Genomic DNA, 24,482 nt, shown 5'->3' with positions numbered 1-24,482 from the left:
GGAGAGAGCGTTCATGACAGCTGAACCAGTTAATCAGTGCACCCGCTGTGGGGCGCACCGGTCAACCACTGGGTTTGCCTCTCTGGGCGAATGGAGGCACCTTCCAGATTGGATGAGGGCCTCTTTCTGAATCACTTTGATTCCCGCCCTGAAGTGTCCGCTGGTGCGGGCGCACACGGCCATTTTCCTGCACCTTCCGACGTGGTTCCCTCCACACTCCTGCTGGTAGCAGGGGAGTCACGGCCTGCACTTGCCCTGCATGTGGCACCTGTGGGGGGGGTATTGCTCCTCCTGGGAGTTTGCCCGTTGGTGTTTCCGGAGTGCCTTCGGGGGCTCCTGACTTAAAGGATTTTTTCTTCCCAGATTTTGTCCTCCTTTTTCATCAGGCGTATTTGTTGAAGAGGGCTTTCCCCCTTCACAGTTTCCTGTAGCTCCTCCCCTAGGGTCCATGGTTCCCGGGTTGGGAGCACCTTTGCCTTCTTCCCCGGAGGATCCAGCATTGAAACGGCAGCAAATCTCTGCTGCTTTGGACGTGTCGGGGCCTTCTTTGGCCTCACAACCTAATGTGGTGTGTTTCTTGAAGGGGGGTTCTTCATTTTCGCCCTCCTCTGCGATGACCTTGCCCTCCTTAGAGCCTTAACCTTGTTCTCCAATCCTTGCAGAGAGCACCTTTCGAGCCGCTGCGAAAGGCTTCAGTTAAAGACCTTACCCTAAAGACGGTATTTTTGGTGGCCATCTCGTCGGCCCGCTGGGTTTCTGAGACTCAGGCCTTGCCCCTTCAAGGCCCCTTTCTTCAATTTTCCGAGGCTGGAGTTACCTTCCGTACCGTGCCTTCCTTTTTGCCCAAAGTAGTTTCGGTGTTTCATCTCAATCAACCTCTCTTCCTTTCAGGAAGATGACTATCCTACAGAATATGCAATGCTGCACCTTCTGGGTGTTCAGAAGGTTCTCCTCAGATATTTACGAAATTCCAATGAATTCAGACATTCGGATCATCTCTTTGTCCTCCTTGCTGGCTCCCATATGGGATGCGGCATCAAAGGCGATGATTTCTCATTGGATTAAGGAGGCCATTGTCTCCGCATACCTGTTGCTGGGTCATGTTCCGCCGGAGGCACTGAAGGCACATTCCATGTTGTTGCAGTCAGCTTCATAGGCTGAAACAGGGGCTCTGTCTTTGAATGAGATCTGTCGGGCAACGACTTGGGCTTCCCTTCACACTTTTGCTAAGCATTATAGGGTGGATGTGGCCACTCAGTCTGATGCTTCCTTTGAGGCGGTGATTTTGTCCAGGGGTGTGGCAGCGGCCCACCCTCTTTAGGGATTCCTTTGGTACATCCCACCAGTTCCTGGATTCATCTGCTGCTAAGGCTAAGGAAGGTAAAATTATGACTTACCCGCAGATAATTTTCTTTCCTTTACTAACATCAGATGAATTCAGGATCCTACCCGTTTTCCACTGCGATTGCTGTTTTTTTCCAAAGTGTTTTCTCCAGGTAAAAAAAGAAGAAAAAAAAAGAGAAAAACAAGAGAAGAAAGAGCGAAGTTAAAGAATAGGACTGTAGACGTATAAGCGGTTAAACTAGTTGTTTCCTGTTTTGTTTTGTTTTTTGTGAGGAAGGCTTATAGCCTGTGATCTAATGTTTCTGCTTTGTGTTGGGACATATACTGGTTTAAAGAGGAGCTGGTTGGCTGGTATCACTGCCTTCAACTTTGTAATCTCTATTTCCACCTGCTGGTAGATGGACACAACCCACCAGTTCTGGATTCAACTGCTGCTAGTAAAGGAAAGAAAATTATCTGCAAGTAAGTCATAATTTTACCAACATAAGAATAGTAAGAATAGTTATACTGGGCCAGATCAATGGTCCATCTAGCCCGGTATCCTGCTTTCAGCAGTGGCCAATTCAGGTCACAAGTACCTGGCAGAACCCAATTAGTAGCACCAATCCATGCTAACAATCCCAGGACAACCAGTGGCTTTCCCCATGTCCATCCCAATAAGACTATGGACTTTTCCTCCAGGAACTTATCCAAACCTTTTTTACTTTTGTCCTTGAGACTGCTTTTTCATAGGTGCCTGGTATAAGAGGCTTGGGGAGGCTAAGCCTCCCCAGCTGCAAGCCCCAAGCATCTCTCTCTCTCTCTCATCCCACCCGATGCACTGTTTATCTCTCGCAGTCCCTCCCTGCAGTCCCTATAATTAGATTAGATCGCCGCTACTCTCTCATCCCCCCCACCCCCTGATGCAGCGTCTCTATCCCTCTCACTCCCTCCAATGTGATTCAGATCGCCCATCGCTGCCGGTAGCGGCACGCGAACATCGTATTACAGCTTGCTTCGGCCTGACGGCATGACGTGCCCCGCCTCCTTTGACCAGCCTTTCTGGTCCAGCCCTCGCGGAAGCAGGAAGTTTGGTCAGAGGAGGCGGGCACATCATGCAGTGAGGCCGAAGCCCCGAAGCAAGCTGTAATACGATGTTGGCGTGAGTAGGAACTGAAATTTGACTTTTTTTGTTAACAATTTGTGAAAAGATGCATCAGCTCAGTTGTAAGGAGAACTAAATGTACCAAAAACCAAGTGGAGAAAGGTTCTCTGGATCATCATCATCTGTCCTGCAGCCCTATTTATTGACTTGGACTGGAGGTGGGCTGGAGGGAGAGGAGTTGCCTTTACAAAGTATTCCTCCTTCTCCCAACCCCTTCTTTTAATACCAAATGAAAAATCAGCATTACAAATGCCCTGCCTGCAGTTTTGGCTTTGCATTTTTAGCCAGCTAATAAATCACAATGTGCTCTTCTGACGACGACCAGCAACAGTAATAGTTCTCTTGCAGATATAAGGTGTTTTTGTTTTCTTTTACCTATTCTGTTATCTTGATAATTAAATCTAAGAATACACACACGCGCCTTTCACTTTCGATATCTGGATTTCAAGCGGATGAACCAGTGGAAGTCAATGCACTTTATTTTTTTAAATCCAGTTTATGTTGGGATATGTCCGAAAATGAGACTCGTAGCCTGGAATACCGAGGAGCTACGATTTTGAGCAGCTTCTGCAGCTAGAGTGTTTAAGTAGAGATGCCTTATACGTGACCCATGTATAAGTCAAAGCCACACAGGCAGCATGTTCCTCTTTGCAGTACCCCTCCCCTCCCACATACACACAGAGGCACCATGTTCAGATTTTTTCAGCCCACAGCCAGCATGCACCCCTCACAAACACTCAGTGTACCAGTATCTCTCTGCTGATCCCCCCACTCCAAACACACCCACTATATTTGTCTCTGTTGCCCCCATACATACACCAAACTTGTCTTATTTTTCCACTGCCACAGATTTGCACATTCTGTACTGCTTCCAGCAAGTTTTCTGAGCAATTAAATTACCACCTTTTTAGCTGCTAAACTCAGGAATGAATAGAATTGGTACATAAATTATGGAGACTACAATAGAAAGCTTGTCACTTTTCAGTACTGTCATGAAAGGTTTAACCCCCCCCCCCCCCACACACACACACACAAAAGAGAATGCAGAGCCAAGAGGAAGATGGAGTGATACAGAAAATTCCAATTTCCTTATATAAAGGTAGATAGATAGATCTATATCAATCTATCTATATATCTACTGATCTATATCCATCTCTACATATACATAGATATAGGTATCTTTATAGAGGCATTAGAGATGTTAACAATAAATGTGACTTAAACATAGATGTGAATACACTTCCACACCCCAATAAATTCAGATTACAAATGCACAATCCATAACACAAGATACAAGATAATTATCAATAACAGACACTAAAATTTAATATTGAACAAAGAGGAGAGTAATTGAAAAAGGTCCCCAAGCTTAAGCCAACCCCCTTAACGTTGCTTTCCATTATATGCCCCTTGAACCCCCTCCCCCCCTTTATTCCCACATGCACACACTTTATAGCCACACGGTCATGTCCATTTTCCATATCTGTCACAGTTCCTCTCACACTCACACTTTGAGCCTTTTGCCAAACATTAGCTTTCTCGCCAGGGGTAGTACCTGCTCAGATCAATGGAATTAACCTTCATTCACTTTTCTTTATACAGCATCTATTATGGCTTCATTTTTAATTTGCACCCAGCACTGTAGGGGTGGGTCCCTTTCTTCTACCCAGAATTTTAGAATAACTCTTCACAAATTGGAGGGCAACATAAAAAAATAATCTGTGTTTCATCTCTGGAATATTTTTGGCCAATCCAAGCAGTTGGCTGTAACTCCAGTCTATTTGAACCTGTACAATCAACCTCTCCCTAAATTGACCCCCCTCCACATACCTTCAATTCTTTCACAGAGCACCAGCAGTGCAGTGGTACACCAAGGCTGCCTGAGGTCTGCTCCGGAGAGCGCTCTCTAACTCACTTCAACTTCCTGTTGAGGCATGGGAGGGACATGTTGGAGGACACGCTCTTGAGCAGACCTCAGGTGGCCTTGGTGTACTGCTGCACTGCTGGTGCTCTATGGAAGACGGTCTGCATTTTCCATATGGGTAGTATATTGGTGTATTAGGTTCTGCCCAGTGTAATATTTATGGTACAGTAAGGTTCTGAATGTGTTTTTGCACAAAGTTGTGCATAGTGTTTTGCAGTTGAACGATTGTGGTTAGTATATGCTTTGAGCAACCACTTTATTCTTTGACATATGATACATATCTAATATCTAAATTTAATAAAAGGTATTAATTGTGATTATTTTATTTTTACTTTTTTTTTTCTATGTGTTGTCAGACAATTATGGATGTAAACCATGCCCCTGGCCCCACCCCTAACCCCGCCCCCTTTAGCCTCCCCAAACAGTTGGGCCAACGACCGCCTATGTGCTTTTTCCTAATTCTTTGGTTTCGTAGGCTGCTGATGGTGGCTACATCCTACCTAGGAAGGGAAGCCCCTTAGATGGACTTCCCACTTACAGTGCTTGGTCACCTTGGAGACAGCCTCTCGCCTTTCTGGAACTAGGGACCATCTGACACTCTCTAAACACTTGCAACGGGTGACTATTTAGTTTCTTTGTACTCGTAAACCCAGATGATCAAGTCACACTGTACTACCCTGACAAAAAGGGTGCACCTGCTTCCACCCTTCGTGTCAGTGGGCTATCGGTTTGGGCCTGCTCCTTGAGGTCACTCTTTTGGTGGACAAATCCAACAGTCTAGCCACCAGACTGTACAAGGTCATGCATCCACACTAGTGGTCTCTTTACAGGCGCATTGCTTGCGGGCTCTTTCTACTGTTGGACCATCCTTTCGATAGATCTCATGGTCACTCACTCACATCACAACATCCTTCACTTCTGTTCCAGGCTCCAGGTCCGCGACAAACTATCGTCACTTGCCTTCCCCCTTCCTTAGGGGAACAGTCTTCTGTATTTGTCTCCTCTTGTTTCTCTCTCTTGGGCTGGTTTCTCCTACCACGCAGTTAGGATGGCGGGGCCAGCTTTTTGATGCTTACTTATTGCCCCTGCAGATCAGCCTTCCTTTTGTCTGGAGTTCTCCTTCCGAGTACTATGGACCATGTTCTTTGACACTCATCATGTGGAGGGGGAAGGGGGAGCCTCATCTACATCCCATCCTCTGGTTTCTAATTCATGACCTGGATGTTTGGGGGTTCGCATTGGCTTCCTTGCGTCTTCCTGCAACTGTCTTCACATCCTCGCTGGCTTTTCAGGAAGCTTATCTTAAGAGAACCTTTCTGTTTCCAATGGGATAGGTTTGCCATCTGATATTTATTTATTGGGATTTATTACCCTCTTAACAGCACTGGAACATAATACTAACAGTGTGTGTTGCAAGCTAGTCCAGGTGCAGAATGAGTGTATAGTTAGTCACCTATGTATTGAAGGCTTGGGAGAAGAGCCAGGCTTTCACCTGCTTCCTGAAGTAGAGGTAGTCCCTCTGAGAGTAAATTCCAGAGTGTCCGAGCTACTCCTGAGAAGGCTCGCTGGCATGTATCACATCATACAGTTTCTTTCAATGAGAATACATAAGTATTGCCATACTGGGAAAGACCAAAGGTCCATCAAGCCCAGCATCCTGTTTCCTAGACGAATACTGAGAGATAATCTTCCCGGGTCTCGCTGTTGAAATCCTTGGGCTGGGTGGTCATCCTTCAAATGAGGTACCTCGTCCCGTCCCAGACAGTTCTGGTATGATTTTTTCTTGACCGAGGACTGGAGGATCTAGCTTCAGCCTTGGGTGTGCAGTCTTCTCGGTGTGCCAAGTCCTTGGGCCTGGCAGTGCGTTCATGTCTTGGGCTCTGTGGCGGCTACTTTGGAGGTAGTGCCGTGGGCTGTGCTCACATGCAACATCTACAGCTCTTGCTTCTCGGCAGGTGGTCCCCTGTGTCCCAGGAGTAGTGGCACTGTTCTCGGCACAGCTGCACATGAATTGGTGGCTCCGCTATTCCTCCCTGTGGAGGGGATACCTTGGCGCCTCCACAGTGGATAGTGGTGGTCACGGATGCAAGTCTTTTGGGCTGGAGAGCCCTTTGCCGCCGCCTCCGGGGCGGTGGATGACACGGGAGACGGTGTGGTTGATCTCCCGCCTGGACCTGTTTTTGGTGCTGTTTGTTTTCTAGCCTTTAAGGACTTATTGTGGGCCAGGTGGTGCTTGTGCCATCAGAGAACATGACAGCAGTGGCGGCTTCTTCGACAGGGTGGGACTCAGAGTCGGACCCTGGCCACCAGGGCGTATCGCCACCATGGAGTGGGCAGAGGACCTGTGTTCCGTTTCTCCACATCCCACTTTGCGGGCTTTTCCTACAGGAGCTCTCTTTTTCTGCCATCTTCTGGTCTCGGCGGAATGGTTATTCTGCACCAGTAGTGCTTCAGTTTGGCCTCAGGTAGAAAGCTCCGGAGATAGATCTGATGGTGTCCTGGCTGGACGCCGATGTGCCTTCTTTCTTTTGTCATCAGAAAGAGGGCGATTCGGCAGGGCTGGTTGTTCAGCTGCTTCTTTAGCTGGAGGACGTTCTTCGATAATGTTTCCTCTGTGGCCTCTCTGCGGCCAAGTTTTTTTCGGATTGCTCTCCACCGGGGTTGAGTCATTCTGGTAGGTTCGGATTGGCTACGGCGCCGTTGCTATGTGGATATGGTGCGGCTCCTGGTGGCACCTCCATTTCGAATTCTGTTCAATTCCGGGCTCTTCCTTCAGGGTCCATTACAGAGTGGAGGATCCCTCTTGCTTTGGTGTTACAGCCTGGGTTTTTTGAGAGGTTAACTCTGAGGAACAGAGTTCTTCGGACACAGTGATTACTGCTCTATTGTGAGCTTTTATGCAGTCCACTTTGGCCCCGTATTCTCATGTGTAGAGGATTTTTTGAGGCATGGTTGCGGCCCACACTTGGTCTCCATTGCAAGCATCTGTTCCACAGCAATTGATTTATTTCTGCAAGACGGGTTGCGGAAGGGCCTGGCCTCTAATTCGCTTTGGGTGCAGGTGGCAATAGCTTGCTTCTGGGAGAGAGTGTCAGGCTCTTCTATGACTTCACACCCGGCATTTCTTGCAGAGTGCTTTGCTCCTCCACTGCAGCGACCTTGTTTGCCCCGAAATCTCGTTCTTGTTCTCCAAGCCTAGCTTAGGGCTCCTTGTTTACCGAGCGTTGCTTCGGACTCCTTTTGATCCTTTGCAGAAGGCTTCGCTTAGGAGCATACTCACAAGCGTTGTTCTTGGTTGCCAATTCTTCGGCATGTAGAGTGTCTGAATTTTTAGCGCTGCCAAGCTGCTTTTCTGCAATTTGCTGACTCTGAAGTGACCTTGCATATGGTTCCTCCTCTTTTTACCGGCTGTGGTTTGGCCTTTCTTCTTTGCCAGCCTCTTTCTTTCCTCCTTTCGGGAGGGGGATTTTCACACGGAGTACGCGGAGCTTTGTCTTCTGGATGTTTGGAGGGTTATCCTCTGACATTCGCAGATGTCGCTTGTTTTTTCAGCGTTCTGATCTTCTCTTTGTTCTTCTCGCTGGTTCTTGCCTTGGGATGGCGACTTCTGATCTGGCTATTTCTTGTTGGATTGCAGATACTTTGTTTCCATGGATTTTTTGGAAGGTTGCGTCCTGCAAGTGATGTTGCAGGCTCGTTCCACGAGGTTGCTATCTACCTGTTGGACGGAACGGGTGTGCTTTCGCTATTCGGATGCTGTCTTTGCATCGGCTGTTCTGTCTCGGGGAGCGGCAACTTCCCACCCTAATTAGGGATTGTGGTACATCCCACCAGTTCCTGGATTTATCTGCTGCATATGCTAAGGAAGTTAAAATTATGCCTTACTACTACTACTACTATTAAACATTTCTATAGCGCTACTAGACTTACGCAGCGCTGTACAAATCAACATGAAAAAGACAGCCCCTGCTCAACAGAGCTTACAATCCTGCTGATAATTTTTTTTTCCTTTAGTAGCAGCAGATGAATCCAGGATCCTGCCCTCTGTCAGCCGAGTTTGTTTTGCCTGTCTGTTCTTGTCCTGGTCTTTAGTTAAAAAAAAAAAAAACCCAAAGGAGAAAAAAAAAAAGAGAGAGAGAACAGAAACCACTGAAGAGGAGTCCATCACGGTCATGGTTTCTGTAAGTCGGATTGACGAGTTTCTGTTGTGTTTGGTTGGTGAGGAAGGCTTCCTGGTTTCTTGTCTGATTCTGCTTGGTGATGAGACATATACTAAAGTGAAGGAGGAGCTGACCCTCTGGTATCACTGCCTTCAGCTTTGTAATCTCTATCTCCACCTGTTGGTAGATGGACACAACCCACCAGATCCTGGATTCATCTGCTGCTGCTAAAGGAAAGAAAATTATCAGCAGGTAAGGCATAATTTTACCATGTGGAACTATTAGCCTGCTTGTCCTTGGAGAAAGCGAAGATACTTACCTGTAACCAGTATTCTCTGAGGACAGCAGGCTATATATTCTCACATATCCCCCCACTTCCCCTTGGAGTCATCTTCTATGCTATAGTATTATACTGTTGCTCCCACACTCGCTTGGTGGGCAGGAAGGCATACATGCACACTGGAGCGTAGCTCACACTCCAAAGAGCTCTGTGAAAAGCTTTGATAGAAGCTTCAGACCGGGCGACGCAGGATTGCATTACCCACATGTGAGAATATATAGCCTGTTGTCCTCAGAATACCTGCTACAGGTAAGTATCTTCACTTTACAATAATCAAGTCTTGATGTTATCATGGCATGCACAACTGTGACAAACTTGCCTTCTCAATGTAAGGAGAGAGGTAGCGTAGTTGTCGCAAATAATAGAAGCAGCTTTTGAAGGCTGCTTGGATTTTGTGGATCAGCGTAAGTGTTTAGTCTACCTGTGTTCCAAGGTTCCTGACTTGTGATTTGAGGGGGAATTTGTATTTCCTAAAAGAGATTTTGATGTCAGGTATCTGCCCACTTCTGTTAGCGACCAATAGAAGCTTGGTTTTACTTGGGTTGAGGCAAAGTTACTACTACTACTCAACTTTTCTAAAGCGCTACCAGACTTACGCAGCGCTGTACAGTCAGACATGAAGAGAGAGACAGTCCCTGCTCAAAAGAGCTTACAATCTAAAGGACGTAACAACAGAGACAATCAAATTAGGACAGCATAGTACATCTGATTACACAATAGTTCATAGGGACAGACTAATAGATCTAAACAGCTAAAGACAATTAAGGTATGCAAATGCATAATACAGACAGATTGGTAGTGGTATTGAATAGAGGAGTAATGGTAAGGTTACGTGCCAAAAGCAGAGTCGAAAAGATGGGCTTTGAGCAAGGATTTAAAGATGGGTAGGGATGGGGCCTGACGTATCAGTTCAGGAAGTCTATTCCAGGCAAAGGGTGAAGCGAGGCAGAAAGGGCGGAGTTAGCGGAAGTGGAGAAGGGAGCAGAAAGGAGGGATTTGTCCAGTGAGTGGAGGTTCCAGGTAGGAATGTAGGGGGAGATGAGGGTGGAGAGGTAAGGAGGGGCAGCAGAGTGAGAGCATTTGTAGGTTAGTAGGAGAAGCTTGAATTGTATGCAGTAACGGATCGGAAGCCAGTGAAGTGACTTCAGGAGAGGGCTGATGTGAGCATATCGGCTCTGGCAGAAAATAAGACGTGCTGTGGAGTTCTGAACAGATTGAAGGGGGGATAGATGGCTAAGTGGGAGGCCAGTGAGGAGCAGGTTGTAGTAATCTAGGCGAGAGAAAATAAGCGTGTGGATGAGGGTGCGAGTGGTGTGCTCTGAGAGGAAAGGGCGAATTTTGTTGATGTTAAAGAGAAAGAAGTGACAGGTTTTGGCCGTCTGCTGGATATGAACGGAGAAGGAGAGGGAGGAATCAAAGATGACTCCTAGGTTGCGAGCAGATGAGACAGGGAGGATGAGGGTGCCATCTACTGAAATAGAGAATGGGGGGAGAGGCGAGGTGGGTTTGGTGGGAAAGACAATAAGCTCAGTTTTGGCGATATTCAGTTTCAGGTGGTGGTGTGACATCCAGGCAGCTATGTCGGTCAAGCAGGCTGAAACTTTGGCTTGGGTTTCAGCAGTAATGTCAGGTGTGGAGAGGTAGAGCTGGGTGTTGTCCGCATAAAGATGGTATTAGAAACCGTGAGATGAGATCAGAGAGCCCAGGGAAAAAGTGTAAATGGAAAAAAGAAGGGGTCCAAGGATAGATCCCTGAGGTACTCCAACTGAGAGTGGGATAGGGGTGGAGGATGATCCACCAGAATATACTCTGAAGGTATGGTGGGAGAGATAAGAGGAGAACCAGGAAAGAACAGAGCCATGAAATCAAATGAGGACAGTGTGGCAAGAAGAAGACTATGATTGTGTCAAAAGCAGTGGATAGATCGAGGAGGATAAGGATGGAGTAATGGCCTTTGGATTTGGCGAGGAATAGATCATTACAGACTTTAGTGAGTGCTGTTTCAGTCGAATGTAGAGAGCGAAAGCCGGATTGAAGCGGATCAAGGATGGCATGAGAGGAGAGAAAATCAAGGCAGCGGCTGTGAACGGCATGCTCAAGTAACTTGGAGAGGAAGGGTAAGAGGGAGATGGGACGGTATTTGAAAGGACAGGAAGGGTCTAATGACGGTTTTTTGAGGAGCAGTGTGACTACAGCATGTTTGAAGGTGTCAGGGACAATTGCGGTGGAAAGAGAGAGGTTGAGGATGTGACAGATAAGAGGGGGTGATAGTGGGAGAAATGGAGTTAAGTAAGTTGGTGGGAATGGGATCAGAGGGATAGGTAGTGCATTTCGAGGAGGAAAGAAGGTGGGTGGTTTCCTCTTCAGTGATATCAGGAAAGGAAGAGAAGGAAGCATGGGTTGGGTGATTGAGGAAGTGGGTTAAGGGAAGAAGAGGAGGAGGCGGCTTGGCAGAGAATCCAAGGTTGATCTTCTGGACCTTGTCATGAAAGTAATCAGGCAGTGATTGAGGAGAGAGGGGAGGGGGGTAGAGCTGAGGGTACTTTGAGGAGGGAGTTTATTGTTTTTATCCCATTCTTGAATTGATGTTAAACAGGTAGACAGTTTATTCAGGACTGTAGATAAGTCAGGTTCAATGGATATGAGTAACTGCATGTCGTTCGTGTAGATGTAGAACTGAGTGTCCATCGACCGAATCAGCTTGGCTAGTGGCTTGAGGTAGATATTGAATATAATAGGTGACAGTATCAATCCTTGTGGTACCCCACAGGTCAGCACCCATGGAGGCGACGAGGTGCTGCCACTGTTGCCTGTCTGATAGGATCTGAACCAAGCAAGTACTGTTCCATTGATACCTGTTTCTACCAGTCGTGCTAGAAACAGACAATGCTGCTGATGGCAGAGGCATGGAGGAAGACAAAACTGTGTTAGTGACTACAAACGTAGGCCAGCACAGGTAGGGAGTAATGGTAATGGTAAATTTTTATTTATTTATTTGTTGCATTTGTATCCCACATTTTCCCACCTATTTGCAGGCTCAATGTGACTTATATTATGCCGTAATGGCGATCGCCATTTCAGGATTAAGAAATACAGATTGATATTGCATTAGAGTGCATAAATAGTAGAGTAGATTACAAAGTGATGTTACATTGAAGTTCCTTAATGATAGAGTAGGTTATAAAGTATTTTAAACAAACAACTATAGTAAGTTCATTTCTAGCATGAAAAATAAAGTGGTAGTGCGTAATGCGTAGTGTTCATACTTGATAACGTAGGTTAATCAGTCTATTGTGGAGTTGTCGGTTTTGTCTGGTTCAGGTAGATTTTAGTTGTCTAGTATTTAGGATAGATCGTTGTGGTATGCCTTATTGAACAGGTTGGTTTTCAGTAGTTTTTGGAAGATTGTTAGATCATTCATTGCTTTTATGGCATTTGGTAGTGCGTTCCACAGTTGCGTGCTTATGTAGGAGAAGCTGGATGCACATGTTGATTTATATTTAAGTCCTTTACAGCTGGGGTAGTGGAGATTCAAGAATGTGCGTGCTGATCATTTTGTGTTCCTGGTTGATAGGTCTATGAGGTCTGACATATAGATCGGGGCCTCACTGTGAACGATTTTGTGGGCCAGGGTGCAAACTTTGAACACAATTTGTTCTTTTAGTGGAAGCCAGTGTAGTTTTTCTCTTAGGAGTTTGGCGCTTTCGTATTTCGTTTTCCATATATGAGTCTGGCTGTTGTGTTTTGGGCCGTTTGGAGTTTCTTAATGATTTGCTCTTTGCATCCTGTATAGATGGCATTGCAATAGTCAAGGTGGCTTAGCACCATTGATTGTACTAGGCTGCGGAATATTTCCCTTGTGAAGAAAGGTTTTACTCTTTTGAGTGTCCACATTGAGTGGAACATTTTCTTTGCTGTATTTTTCGCATGGTTTTCTAGTGTTAGGTTTCGGTCAATTGTAACTCCGAGAATTTTCAAGCTGTCCGACACAGGGAGGGTGTAGTCTGGGGTGTTTATGGTGATGGGTTTGTTCATGTTATATTGTGATGAGAGGATGAGACATTGTGTTTTTTCTGCGTTAAGCTTTAGTTGGAATGCATCTGCCCATAAATTCATTATTTGGAGGCTGTGTTTGATTTCATTTGTGATTTCAGTTAGATCATGTCTGAACGGGATGTAGATCGTGACATTGTCTGCGTAGATATAAGGATTGAGTCCTTGGTTGGATAGCGATTTGGCTAAAGGTGTCATCAATAAGTTAAAAAGGGTTGGTGAGAATGGTGATCCTTGGGGTACTCCGCATTCAGGTTTCCATGGTGATGTATTTAAGTTTGATATCACTTGGTATGATCTTGCGGTTAGGAAGCCATTGATCCATTTAAGTACGTTTCCTCCAATCCCGAAGTATTCTAGTTTTCTATCCCGCTATTACCTCACAGTTCTAAGCGGATTACAATTTTTAAGAAGCCAGTGATCCATAGTGTCAAAAGCTGCTGAGAAATCTAGCAGTATTAACACTGAGGCAAATCCCGTGTCTCGGTTTCTGTGAAGATCATCTAATAGGGATACAAGGCCCATTTCTGTTACATAACTGGGTCTGAATCCAGCCGATTTCTTTCTTGTAGCCAATCACTGAGTGGAACAGACTTGTTTGTTCTATAAGTTTTCCTAGAAATAGAATGTTAGATACTGGCTGGTAACTTTCAAGTTTGTCCTGTTCAAGTTGGTTCTTCTTTAGCAAAGGCTGCACTGCTGCCCTTTTGGTAGTTGCCCGTTAGAAAGAGAGGAGTTAATGATTTTTGTGGTGCCTTCTATGAGGCCCCTGCTTGCCTGCTGCACTATCTTAGCCGCAGCAGCACACTGAGCAGAAGGTTTTGTCTTCCCTGATTGCCCCGTTTACTCCTTGGTCATCTAGCGGTCCAACCAATTCTTTTGCCGGCTTCCTGCTTTTAATATACCTAAAAATATTTTACTATGTGTTTTTGCCTTCAATGCAATCTTTTTTTCAAAGTCCCTCTTAGCCTTCCTTTTCAGCACTTTGCATTTGACATTCCTTATGCTGTTTCTTATTATTTTCAGTTGGTTCCTTCTTCCATTTTCTGAAGGATTTTCTTTTAGCTCTAATAGCTTCCTTCACCTCACCCCTCCACCCCATCTTCCTGGTCTTAGTTTATGTTGGATATTGAAACCTGTTGGGTGTAGTTCAGCCAGTGTTAAACCCCTGCTTTCATCTAGCCAGGTTTCACTTATTCCTAAAATGTCAAGATGCTATTCATGGATGACATGAAATCATGGATCACTGTGGATTTCTTAGCAGCTGATCTGGCATCACCAGGCCTATGGTTCCAAAGAGTGGTTTCGGGATAGTTTTGTAGAGGAATGTGGTAGCCGTGTTAGTCCACTCTTAAGGTTATCAATAGAATTCAAACAAAATAAAACATGGAAAAGAAAATAAGATGATACCTTTTTTATTGGACATAACTTAATACATTTCTTGATTTGCTTTCGAAGGTTGCCCTTCTTCGTCAGATCGGAAATAAGCAAATGTGCTAGCTGACAGTGTATGTAAGTGAAAACATTCAAGCATTACTATGACAGTCTGACAGGGTGGGAGGATGGGGGTGGGTCGGAGGTATGCATGGGGACGTCAAAGCATATCATTGATATTCTAACAGGGTGGGAGGATGGGGGTGGGTCGGAGGTATGCATGGGGACATCAAAGCATATCATTGATATTCTAACAGGATGGGTGTGGGTAGGTGAGGGGTGGGGTGATCAACAGAGACATACAGCTTTATGGTTTATAATGGGCTAGGAACCCCAGGTCCTTGTTAAGTCCTTTCTGTTGGGTGTTAAAATATTCAATCATTCTGACTTCAAAGGTCTTACGTTCTTGTATGGTTTTAAAGTTACCTTTCAGTATTCTCACTGTGAAATCACTGGTACAGTGTCCTGGTTCTGTGAAGTGCTGTCCCACCGGGGTGGGGGCCCTACTGGCTGTATTGTTCATGTGACGTCTATTCAAATTGAATCTTGTCTTAAGCATCTGGCCTGTTTCTCCAATATAGCATCCTTCGTTACATTTTTTACACTGAATGATATATACCACATTGGAAGATGAGCAAGTGAAATATCCCTTTATGTTGAATATCTTTCCTTTGTGGGTAACTGTGGGGTCCTGTGAAATATTTTGGCATAGTTTGCAACTGGATAAATTACAGGGACGTGTGCCCTTCTGTTCCTTTTCAGTCTGTGATGGAAGTTTACTTCTGATTAGCTTGTGTTTTAAGTTGGGTGGTTGTCGGAAGGCCAGTACTGATGGGGATGGGAATATCTCTTTCAGTAATTCATCTTCCTGGAGTATAGGTTGTAGATCTCTTATGATTTTCCTCAGTTTTTCCAGCTCTGGATTGTATGTCACTACAAGGGGAATTCTGTCTGTGGATTTTTTTCTCCTTGTACTGTAACAGATTTGTATTCACATACAAAAAGATCCATCATTTACAGCCAAGCCACAAGATACCACCGTATCTGCTCTGACCCAGGGGACAGAGACAGACACCTTAAAAGCCTGACTGCATCCTTCAAACAGAAAGGCTACAACCCCAAAATAATCTCCAAGAATATTGCCTCCTCCCTCAAAACACCAAGGGAGAATCTGTTAGAGTACAAGGAGAAAAAATCCACAGACAGAATTCCCCTTGTAGTGACATACAATCCAGAGCTGGAAAAACTGAGGAAAATCATAAGAGATCTACAACCTATACTCCAGGAAGATGAATTACTGAAAGAGATATTCCCATCCCCACCAGTACTGGCCTTCCGACAGCCACCCAACTTAAAACACAAGCTAATCAGAAGTAAACTTCCATCACAGACTGAAAAGGAACAGAAGGGCACACGTCCCTGTAATTTATCCAGTTGCAAACTATGCCAAAATATTTCACAGGACCCCACAGTTACCCACAAAGGAAAGATATTCAACATAAAGGGATCTTTCACTTGCTCATCTTCCAATGTGGTATATATCATTCAGTGTAAAAAATGTAACGAAGGATGCTATATTGGAGATTTCACTAGGTGGCACTACAGTCCTAAAAAGACTCTGTGGATCAACAGTTTTACCAGAGGGCACTGTAGAATTAAAGGCTTTAAGTCAACAGGTCTGAGAGAATAGACTTAAAATTTAAAGTTGTAAATTCAGACCAGGCCTGGGAGATCAGACTTCCAGTAATAGAGAATCAAATGACTGTATTTTGTACTTCTTTGTGAATTTCTTTGGAGACTTAATGCAGAGGGGGTTGAGAACTTAGTTTCAACAGAATCAGAATTTTAAAAATAGTTATTTGGTTAAAATAAAATTTCAGCTCACAGATTGTAGTTCTTCACTTTGTAGTTTCTGGTTCCGATATCCTTGGATATCCTTGGATGGTCCAGTTGAGGCAGATAATACATAAATGGTTCGTTAGTGCATATACTTAGTACTGATTAGTAACATAACACTTGGTTATCTCTGTTACTAATGAGAGATAGGTACATAAGTACATGCCATACTGGGAAAGGCCAAAGGTCCATCAAGCCCAGCATCCTCTTTCCAACAGTGGCCAATCCAGATCACAAATACCTGGCAAGATCCCAAAATAGTACAAAATATTTTATACTGCTTATCCCAGAAATAGTGGATTTTCCCCAAGTCCATTTAATAACGGTCTATGGACTTTTCCTGATTCGTTTTAAATTTATTACATTGTAGCTTCATCGCATGCCCCCTAGTCCTAGTATTTTTGGAAAGCGTGAACAGATGCTTCACATCTGCCCATTCAACACCACTCATTATTTTATAGACCTCTATCATATCTTCCCTCAGCCGCCTTTTCTCCATGCTGAAGAGCCCTAGCTGCTTTAGCCTTTCCTCATATAGGGAAGTTGTCCCGTCCCCTTTTATCATTTTCGTTGCCCTTCTCTGCACCTTTTCTAATTCCACTATATCTTTTTTGAGATACAGCGACCAGAATTGAACACAATATTCAAGGTGCGGTCGCACCATGGAGCGATACAAAGGCATTATAACATCATCATTTTTGTTTTCCATTCCTTTCCTAATAATACCTAATATTCTGTTTGCTTTCTTAGCCGTAGCAGCACACTGAGCAGAAGGTTTTGTCTTCCCTGATTGCTCCTTTTACTCCTCGGTCATCTAGCGGTCCAACCGATTCTTTTGCCGGCTTTCTGCTTTTAATATACCTAAAAAATTTTTACTATGTGTTTTTGCCTCCAATGCAATCTTTTTTTCAAAGTCCCTCTTAGCCTTCCTTATCAGCACTTTGCATTTGACTTGACATTCCTTATGCTGTTCTTATTATTTTCAGTCGGCTCCTTCTTCCATTTTCTGAGGGATTTTCTTTTAGCTCTAATAGCTTCCTTCACCTCACTTTTTAACCACGCCGGCTGTCGTTTGGTCTTCCATCCTCCTTTTTTAATATGCAGAATATATTTGGCCTGGGCTTCCAGGATGATGTTTTTGAACAGCATCCACGCCTGATGTAAATTTTTGACCCTCGCAGTCGCTCCTCTAAGTTTTCTTTTCACCGTTCTTCTCATTTTATCATAGTCTCCTTTTTTAAAGTTAAACGCTAAAGTATTTGATTTCCTATGTATACTTACTTCAAAGCTAATATCAAATCCGATCATATGATCGCTGTTATCAAGCATAGTAACATAGTAGATGACGGCAGAAAAAGACGTGCACGGTCCATCCAGTCTGCCCAACAAGATAAACTCATATGTGCTAGTTTTTTGTGTATACCTTACCTTGATTTGTACCTGTCTTTTTCAGGGCACAGACCGTATAAGTCCGCCCAGTACTATCCCCCGCCTCCCAACCACCAGCCCCGCCTCCCACCACCGGCTCTGGCACAGACCGTATAAGTCTACCCAGCACTATCCCCGCCTCCCAACCACCAGCCCTGGCACAGACCATATAAGTCTGCCCATCACTAGCCCATTACCTCCCGCACCAGATCATGCGCTCCACTAAGGACTAGGTCTAGAATTTTTCCTTCTCTCGTCGGCTCCTGTACCAGCTGCTCCATAAAGCTGTCCTTGATTTCATCAAGGAATTTTACCTCCCTAGCGTGTCCCGATGTTACATTTACCCAGTCAATATTGGGGTAATTGAAATCACCCATTATTATTGTGTTGCCCAGTTTGTTTGCGTCCCTAATTTCCTTTAACATTTCTGCATCCATCTGTTCATCCTGGCCAGGCAGACGGTAGTACACTCCTATCACTATCCTTTTTTCCCCTTTACACATGGAGTTTCAATCCACAGTGATTCCAAGACGTGTTTTGTTTCCTGCAGAATTTTCAATCTATTTGATTCAAGGCTCTCGTTAATATACAATGCTACCCCTCCACCAATTCGATCCACCCTTTCACTACGATATAATTTGTACCCTGGTATGACAGTGTCCCACTGGTTATCCTCCTTCCACCAGGTCTCAGAGATGCCTATTATATCTAATTTTTCATTTAGTGCAATATATTCTAACTCTCCCATCTTATTTCTTAGGTTCCTGGCATTCGCATATAGACATTTCAAACTATGTTTGTTGTTCCTATTACTTAGTACAACAGTTTTGATAGTAGATATATAAAAATATGCAATTCAGGCATGTGTAGTCTGTAAAAGTCGAGAGGTAACAAGAAGAGATCAATACTTTACCTCTCATGTTTGTAAAGAAAACAGAATCTGCCCAAAACCAATTTTTACTTGTATGATGGGACTATACTGTAAACCAGGTAATTTACATAAGACTCATCTCTTACTTTGTATAATCACACTTTTTGGCACATGTAAATTGCCTGTACATGTAGGTATGTGTGCTGTGTAGAAGGTCATTTTCTGCTTAGATCTGGCTTTGGCTCAGACCTCAATGGATCTTTTTTACAGGGGTGCAATATATGTTACAAGCCTCATTTCCTTTAGCACAGAAGTAAGAGACTTCTTGTGAACCACCCCCCATTTGCTATTGGATCATTCAAAATTACAACTCAGTCTAAAGCATTGCATTAAATAGCTAAAGTGGGATTGCTGTTTCCATAGAACATTACTCAACTGACTATATTTGAAAGATGGAAATTACAGGAATGATAAGCATGAATAGAAACACATGGCAGAACACACACTCCATGTAGGATCTGATAGTCTTTTCTTTCTTAACTTTTTCTCTCTTTCCTGATCCCACAGGAAACCAGTTTCTTATTAGATCCATTGTTGTGTGCTTCTGGCTATGGCAACTCCTGATGTCAGCGTTCATGTGGAAGAAGTGGTGGTGGTTACCACACCAGACAATGCTGCTGATGGCAGAGGCATGGAGGAAGTCAAAACTGTGTTAGTGACTACAAACTTGGGCCAGCACAGGTAGGGAGAAATGGTAATGGTAAATCAGTTTTCTATCCCGCTATTACCTCAGAGTTCTAAGCGGGTTACAATTTTTAAGAAGCCAGTTTCATTTAACTTGTAAGAAGGGCCATAATAATAAATTCAATGTGATTAAAGCAGTCCTGAGTGTCTGAGCAGCAGAGCTGTATCTAGCTATGCAGGAGACTCAGACTACATTTTCAAGCTTGGTTTCTACCTAACCCATCTCGGAGAACTTGACACATTTTCTATTTGTCACATTGCTCATAACCCTCAATGCATAATTTTCACTATAAGCCTCACACGCAAAAAAAAACAGTATTCTATACAAATCAAGACAACCAGAAGTTCTTGCACACTACAGATCTATTCACCAGGTGAGTTCTGGACATTACCACAGACTCTTAAATATTTATGCAGGTAGTTTGAGACTGAGAAGCAAGGTGTAGCATATGACTGGTGCTTTCACAGGCCCTGTTGCATTCTTTCTAAGTCAAAGGAGCCTAGGTATATACCTTTTACATCCAGAGGCGTTTTTGTTTTGTTTTTTCATTTTTTTTTATTGAAGTGTTGCCTGAGGCATAGCAACTCCTTTTATAAGAGAAAGTCAGATAACCCCCCTTCTTTCTTTATGGCACTCCCATCAGTCCTTGCCCCTACCGCAGTTCCTCCATCCTGCCTAGCCCCAGCCACTCTTCTGATGAGGAAAAGAGACAGGAAAAGAAATATCAGCAGTTGCTTTTTTCCTCTTCACCTTAACTTTTTAACATTTTTGTAAGTAATATTGTTGGAGGGACTGTCTGGTAAGGTTTGCCTCTTTGCAGATGATACCAAAACCTGCAATAGGGTAGACACCTCTGATGGTGTGGATAACATGAAGAAGGACCTAGCAAAGCTTGAAGAATGGTCCTGAATCTGACATCTAGGATTTAATGCTAAAAATGGAGAGTCACACATTAGGAGTGGAGGAGTAGCCTAATGGTTAGTGCAGTGCGCTTTGATCCTGGCAACCTGGGTTCGATTTCCACTGCAGCTCTTTGTGACCTTGACCAAGTCATTTAACCCTCCATTGCACCAAGTACAAAAAACAAACAAACAACTTAGATTGTGAGCCCTCTAAGGACAGAGAAAATACCTGCATATAATGTTTACAGCACTGTGTACATCTAGCAGCGCTATAGAAATGATTAGTAATAGTAGTAGTACTAGTAGTAAAAATCCGAGGGAATGGTACAGTTTAGAGAGTGCAGAGCTTTTGTGCATGAAAGAGGAGTGGGACTTGGATTGATCATATGTGATGGCCAAACAGGTAGAAAAAGCAATGGCGAAAGCTAGAAGGATGCTTGGGTGCATGGGGTGATGATGCCCCGTATAAGACTCTTGTGAGACCTCATTTTAGACCTCATTTAGAGGCTGCGCCTTCAAAAAGATATAAACAGGATGGAGTCAGTCCAGAGGGTTGCTACTAAAATGTTTAGTGGTCTTCATCATAAATCATATGGGGACAGACTTAAAAATTTCAATATGTATACTTTTGAAGAAAGGTGAGAGAGAAGAGATATGATAGACATTTAAGTATCTACGTGGCATAAATGCACAGGAGGAATGAGGGAGTATAGAATGAAGGTGAAAGGGGTAGACTCAGAAGTAACCTGAAGAAATCCCTCTTCATGGAAAGTGTGGTGAATTCGTGGAATGGCCTCCTCGTGCAGGTGGTTTAGATGAAAATTTGGGACAAATACATAGGATAAAAACCAGTGCAGAAATAGTAGTAATCGACAACAGCAATATGGTCTTAATTCCTAAGTTGATATAATCTTAAAAATTGGGAGAAAAAGACCTCAGAGACCTCACATGAAGTAAACAAAATTTTTATGCTTTCTAAAGTGGGCCAGTTCTCAATCATTGGTCTTTGAAAATACTCCCAAAACTTTCTTTTTGTTCCTAATCTTTGTTTCTTCAAATTTTTGTCATTCTCAAAACTTATTAAATTTTTGAAGACTTATTCATATATAAATATAAACGCCAATACAGCAGGAGCTTAGAAGCACTTATCTTGTTCCCAATGGAGCTTCCGTTTCACTGCAAGAACGAGCTTCCTCGGGGACTGTGCTATTCATGCTCATATGCTAGCGAATTTCTGCAAAAAATTAAATCAGAATACCTCTTAAATCAACTTTGAACATCATCTGTCAGCAGTGAAACACTTACTTCAAATCATGTTTCCTTCATCCTCAAAATGGTGCTTTTGACTTCAGATGCAAAAACATTTAAATTTATGTTTTTAGTACATCATTTCCTCTTAATCAGAATAAACAAACCAATCTGTCAGAGTGGAGTCTATCCAATGGTCAAAAAATAATCTGTTGCTCTTGATAAAACATTGTTAGTGAAACGTGTTCCAATCAATATGTGAATTCAGACATCGCAACCCCGCCTATGTGTAGGTATTACATCAATTATAAAACATCTCAAATTCTTAAAACTGTGTCCTTGATTTTCACAATGTTGTACCATTGGTTCTTTCAAATTCTTCTTCTTAAGATTTGACTTCTGCTCTAACATATGCTGTTCAAAGGATCTTTTCGTTATTCCGATATATAACATGTCACAAGGACACTTGACTGCATACACTATAAAGTCCGACTTACAGTTAATGAAATATTTTAACTCATATTCTTTGCCGTCCACTGGGTTGGTAAATTTCTTCAAATGCAATGTTTTTTTCACAGATATTGCAATCACCACATTTAAAGTGTCCTTTCAATTTATACATGTTTTTTTTTTCCAGTAGTTCTGCAGGGCTTAGTCTTTCTTTTAAGTTTGCTGCTCTAGAAAATGTGATTCGTAATTGACTCTCATGGAAACTTGGATGTAACTGTACAATGTCCCATCTCTTTCTAAAAATGTTGGCTATCTGAGTATCACCCATGGTGTATTTTAAAACACGTCTATTTTCAGAGCTATCTTGTGAACTCTGAATTTATTAACAAGTTCCTGTTGTTATACTTTGCTGTTTTTTATAGGCATTGTAAGGACTTTTTTTTAGAGTATCCTCTTCTCTGTCATTTTTTCTTCAAACTATGTGCTTGCTTTTTAAAATCAGTCTGATTTGAACAATTCCTTCTAAGTCTTAGCATCTGCGAGAACGGTAAACTGCCCTTCAGCCTTCTCAGATGACAACTTGAATACAGTAGAAAAATATTTATCTCAGTGGATTTATTAAATGTCTTTGTAGTCAGCATGCTATTATTGATGGTAATACTGACATCTAAAAAATAAGTATCTGAATATGAATGTTTTTCCTCAAATTGTATATTGCTATCACATGTGTTAAGCCATGATACAAACTGTTTCAATTCAATCTCACTTCCACTCCAAAGCATAAAAACATCATCAATGATTTTGATTGAGAAAGGCAAGCAATATACCCATTAATTCTCAAAATGTGCCATGAAAAGATTTGCAATCTCTTCTTGTCTCCTGCCTGAAGGAACCTCACACAGATAAGACTTGTTCTGGTTTTATTTGTGGCTTTATTTCTGCCTATCCCTACTCAGAGCTGTGGGTTTGGGCATCTCTAACTTCAATCCTTGTCTGTCCTTGTCACTGCATTCATATCTTTCCAAAAAAGAAAAAAAACCAACCAGTTTTATCTGCTCTGCAAATATTGTGATCTGATTGCTGTGTTTCAAACTGGTTTATTGATATCTGTTCATCTGAGAACTAAATGTAATAACTGCCAGAAAGTATTAGATCTCTGAGAACTAAATTTAAAAGCTGCCAGGAAGTATTAGATCTTTATCTTTTCCTTAAAGTGTGCTGGGCTCTCCCCCTCCCACACCTGGGTTTTCTGTAGACAATTGTAAGCTAAGGTGTGTCTAAAGCTTCTGCTGAGAGAGCTGGGCAATTTAACCAAGAGGTATCTGCTTGTCTCCTGCCTGAAGGAAACTCACACAGATAAGACTTGTTCTGGCTTTATTTGTGGCTATATTTCTGGCTATCCCTACTCAGAGCTGTGGGTTTGGACATTTCTTGTGCATTTCTTAACCTTGACTTTCCCTTATCCCAACCAGCTGTGTAGATAATAGGCTTAATTCAGTTCTAGAGAGAGGTTTTACAGCAAACACATTCCACAGGTTTTAAGTTTAAGCCCGCCCACCCCAAGACTGACATTTCTTAAATAACTTTCATAAATACACTACTTATCACAAATTAACTCCACCCTAATTACAACTGTCTCTGAAAAGTAAACCCTTTATTATCACAGGAATCCCTAGTGTTCGGCTCACCATCACGGGCTTAATGCTCTAGATAAAAAGGACCTCTATTAACATATCCATTGGCTGCTATTCTCATTATATATCACATAGGATACCATTTTACCTTCTCTTCCTTAAAATTGTTCCTCAAGCTTCTCTCACTGTTGGCAGTACCATATTGGCAGGATAATAAAAAAATCATTATTAATCAACTATACCCATAGATCTACCCTCTTCCCTTTCCTGCCTAGCTATGACAGAGGATACGCTTTTCTAACTGCTTCTGGTCCTGTAACATTCTAACTTTGTGGAAAGGTTCTGGCAATCCTAATTATATTCTAGTGGAATTTGAGAGTTAAATAAACTGCAAATTCTTTGATCAGACTGTATCAGTTCTGGTCATACCTAGAGAACTTTTTTGATACAGCACTTGGCTGACTCACTGGCCCTTAACACCTTGCTCCACGAAAAGGAAATGCACTCTATGGAATATCGGAAATATAAATTACAGAGATATGGCAACCGATCGGGTCGGTTGATCGCCAGATTGATTAAGGGATGGGGAGGATCTAGAACGATAGAGTCACTCGTCAATCCCACAGGGAACATAATCACAGAACAAAAAAAAATAGCAAACATGCTTTCATCCTATTTCTCCTCCCTATATACGGAAGAGGAGGGGAGACAGAACATGCAGACAGAAATTACACAATATTTAGAGCACGCTAAGGTCCCCAACTGTCTGAACTAGATCTAGAGTCTCTAAATACTCCTCTGCAGATTACAGAATTGCAGGCGGCAATTAAGGCACTAAAATTAAATTCAGCCCCGGGACCAGACGGATAACACTGGGGAATACTACAAAGTGTTGTCAATGTGTCACAT

At 43.1% G+C, this 24,482-nt stretch overlaps 1 protein-coding gene across 3 annotated transcripts in view; it reads left to right on the top strand.

The window, feature by feature from the left end:
* The window catches only part of GMEB2 (glucocorticoid modulatory element binding protein 2), a 103,444-nt gene that overhangs the window by 20,995 nt on the left and 57,967 nt on the right, over positions 1–24,482 (top strand). For all 3 annotated transcript variants that reach the window (XM_030213339.1, XM_030213341.1, XM_030213340.1), the window contains exon 2: positions 19,162–19,335. In XM_030213339.1, coding sequence (XP_030069199.1) covers positions 19,205–19,335 — 131 coding nt within the window. In that variant the 5' untranslated portion in view covers positions 19,162–19,204. The remainder of the gene's footprint in view (positions 1–19,161; positions 19,336–24,482) is intronic.

This window comes from Microcaecilia unicolor, chromosome 8 (assembly GCF_901765095.1).
Source record: "Microcaecilia unicolor chromosome 8, aMicUni1.1, whole genome shotgun sequence".
NCBI classification, from domain to species: domain Eukaryota; kingdom Metazoa; phylum Chordata; class Amphibia; order Gymnophiona; family Siphonopidae; genus Microcaecilia; species Microcaecilia unicolor.
Note: the sequence above shows the minus strand (reverse complement) of the source record. Positions and strands in the feature narration are given on the sequence as shown.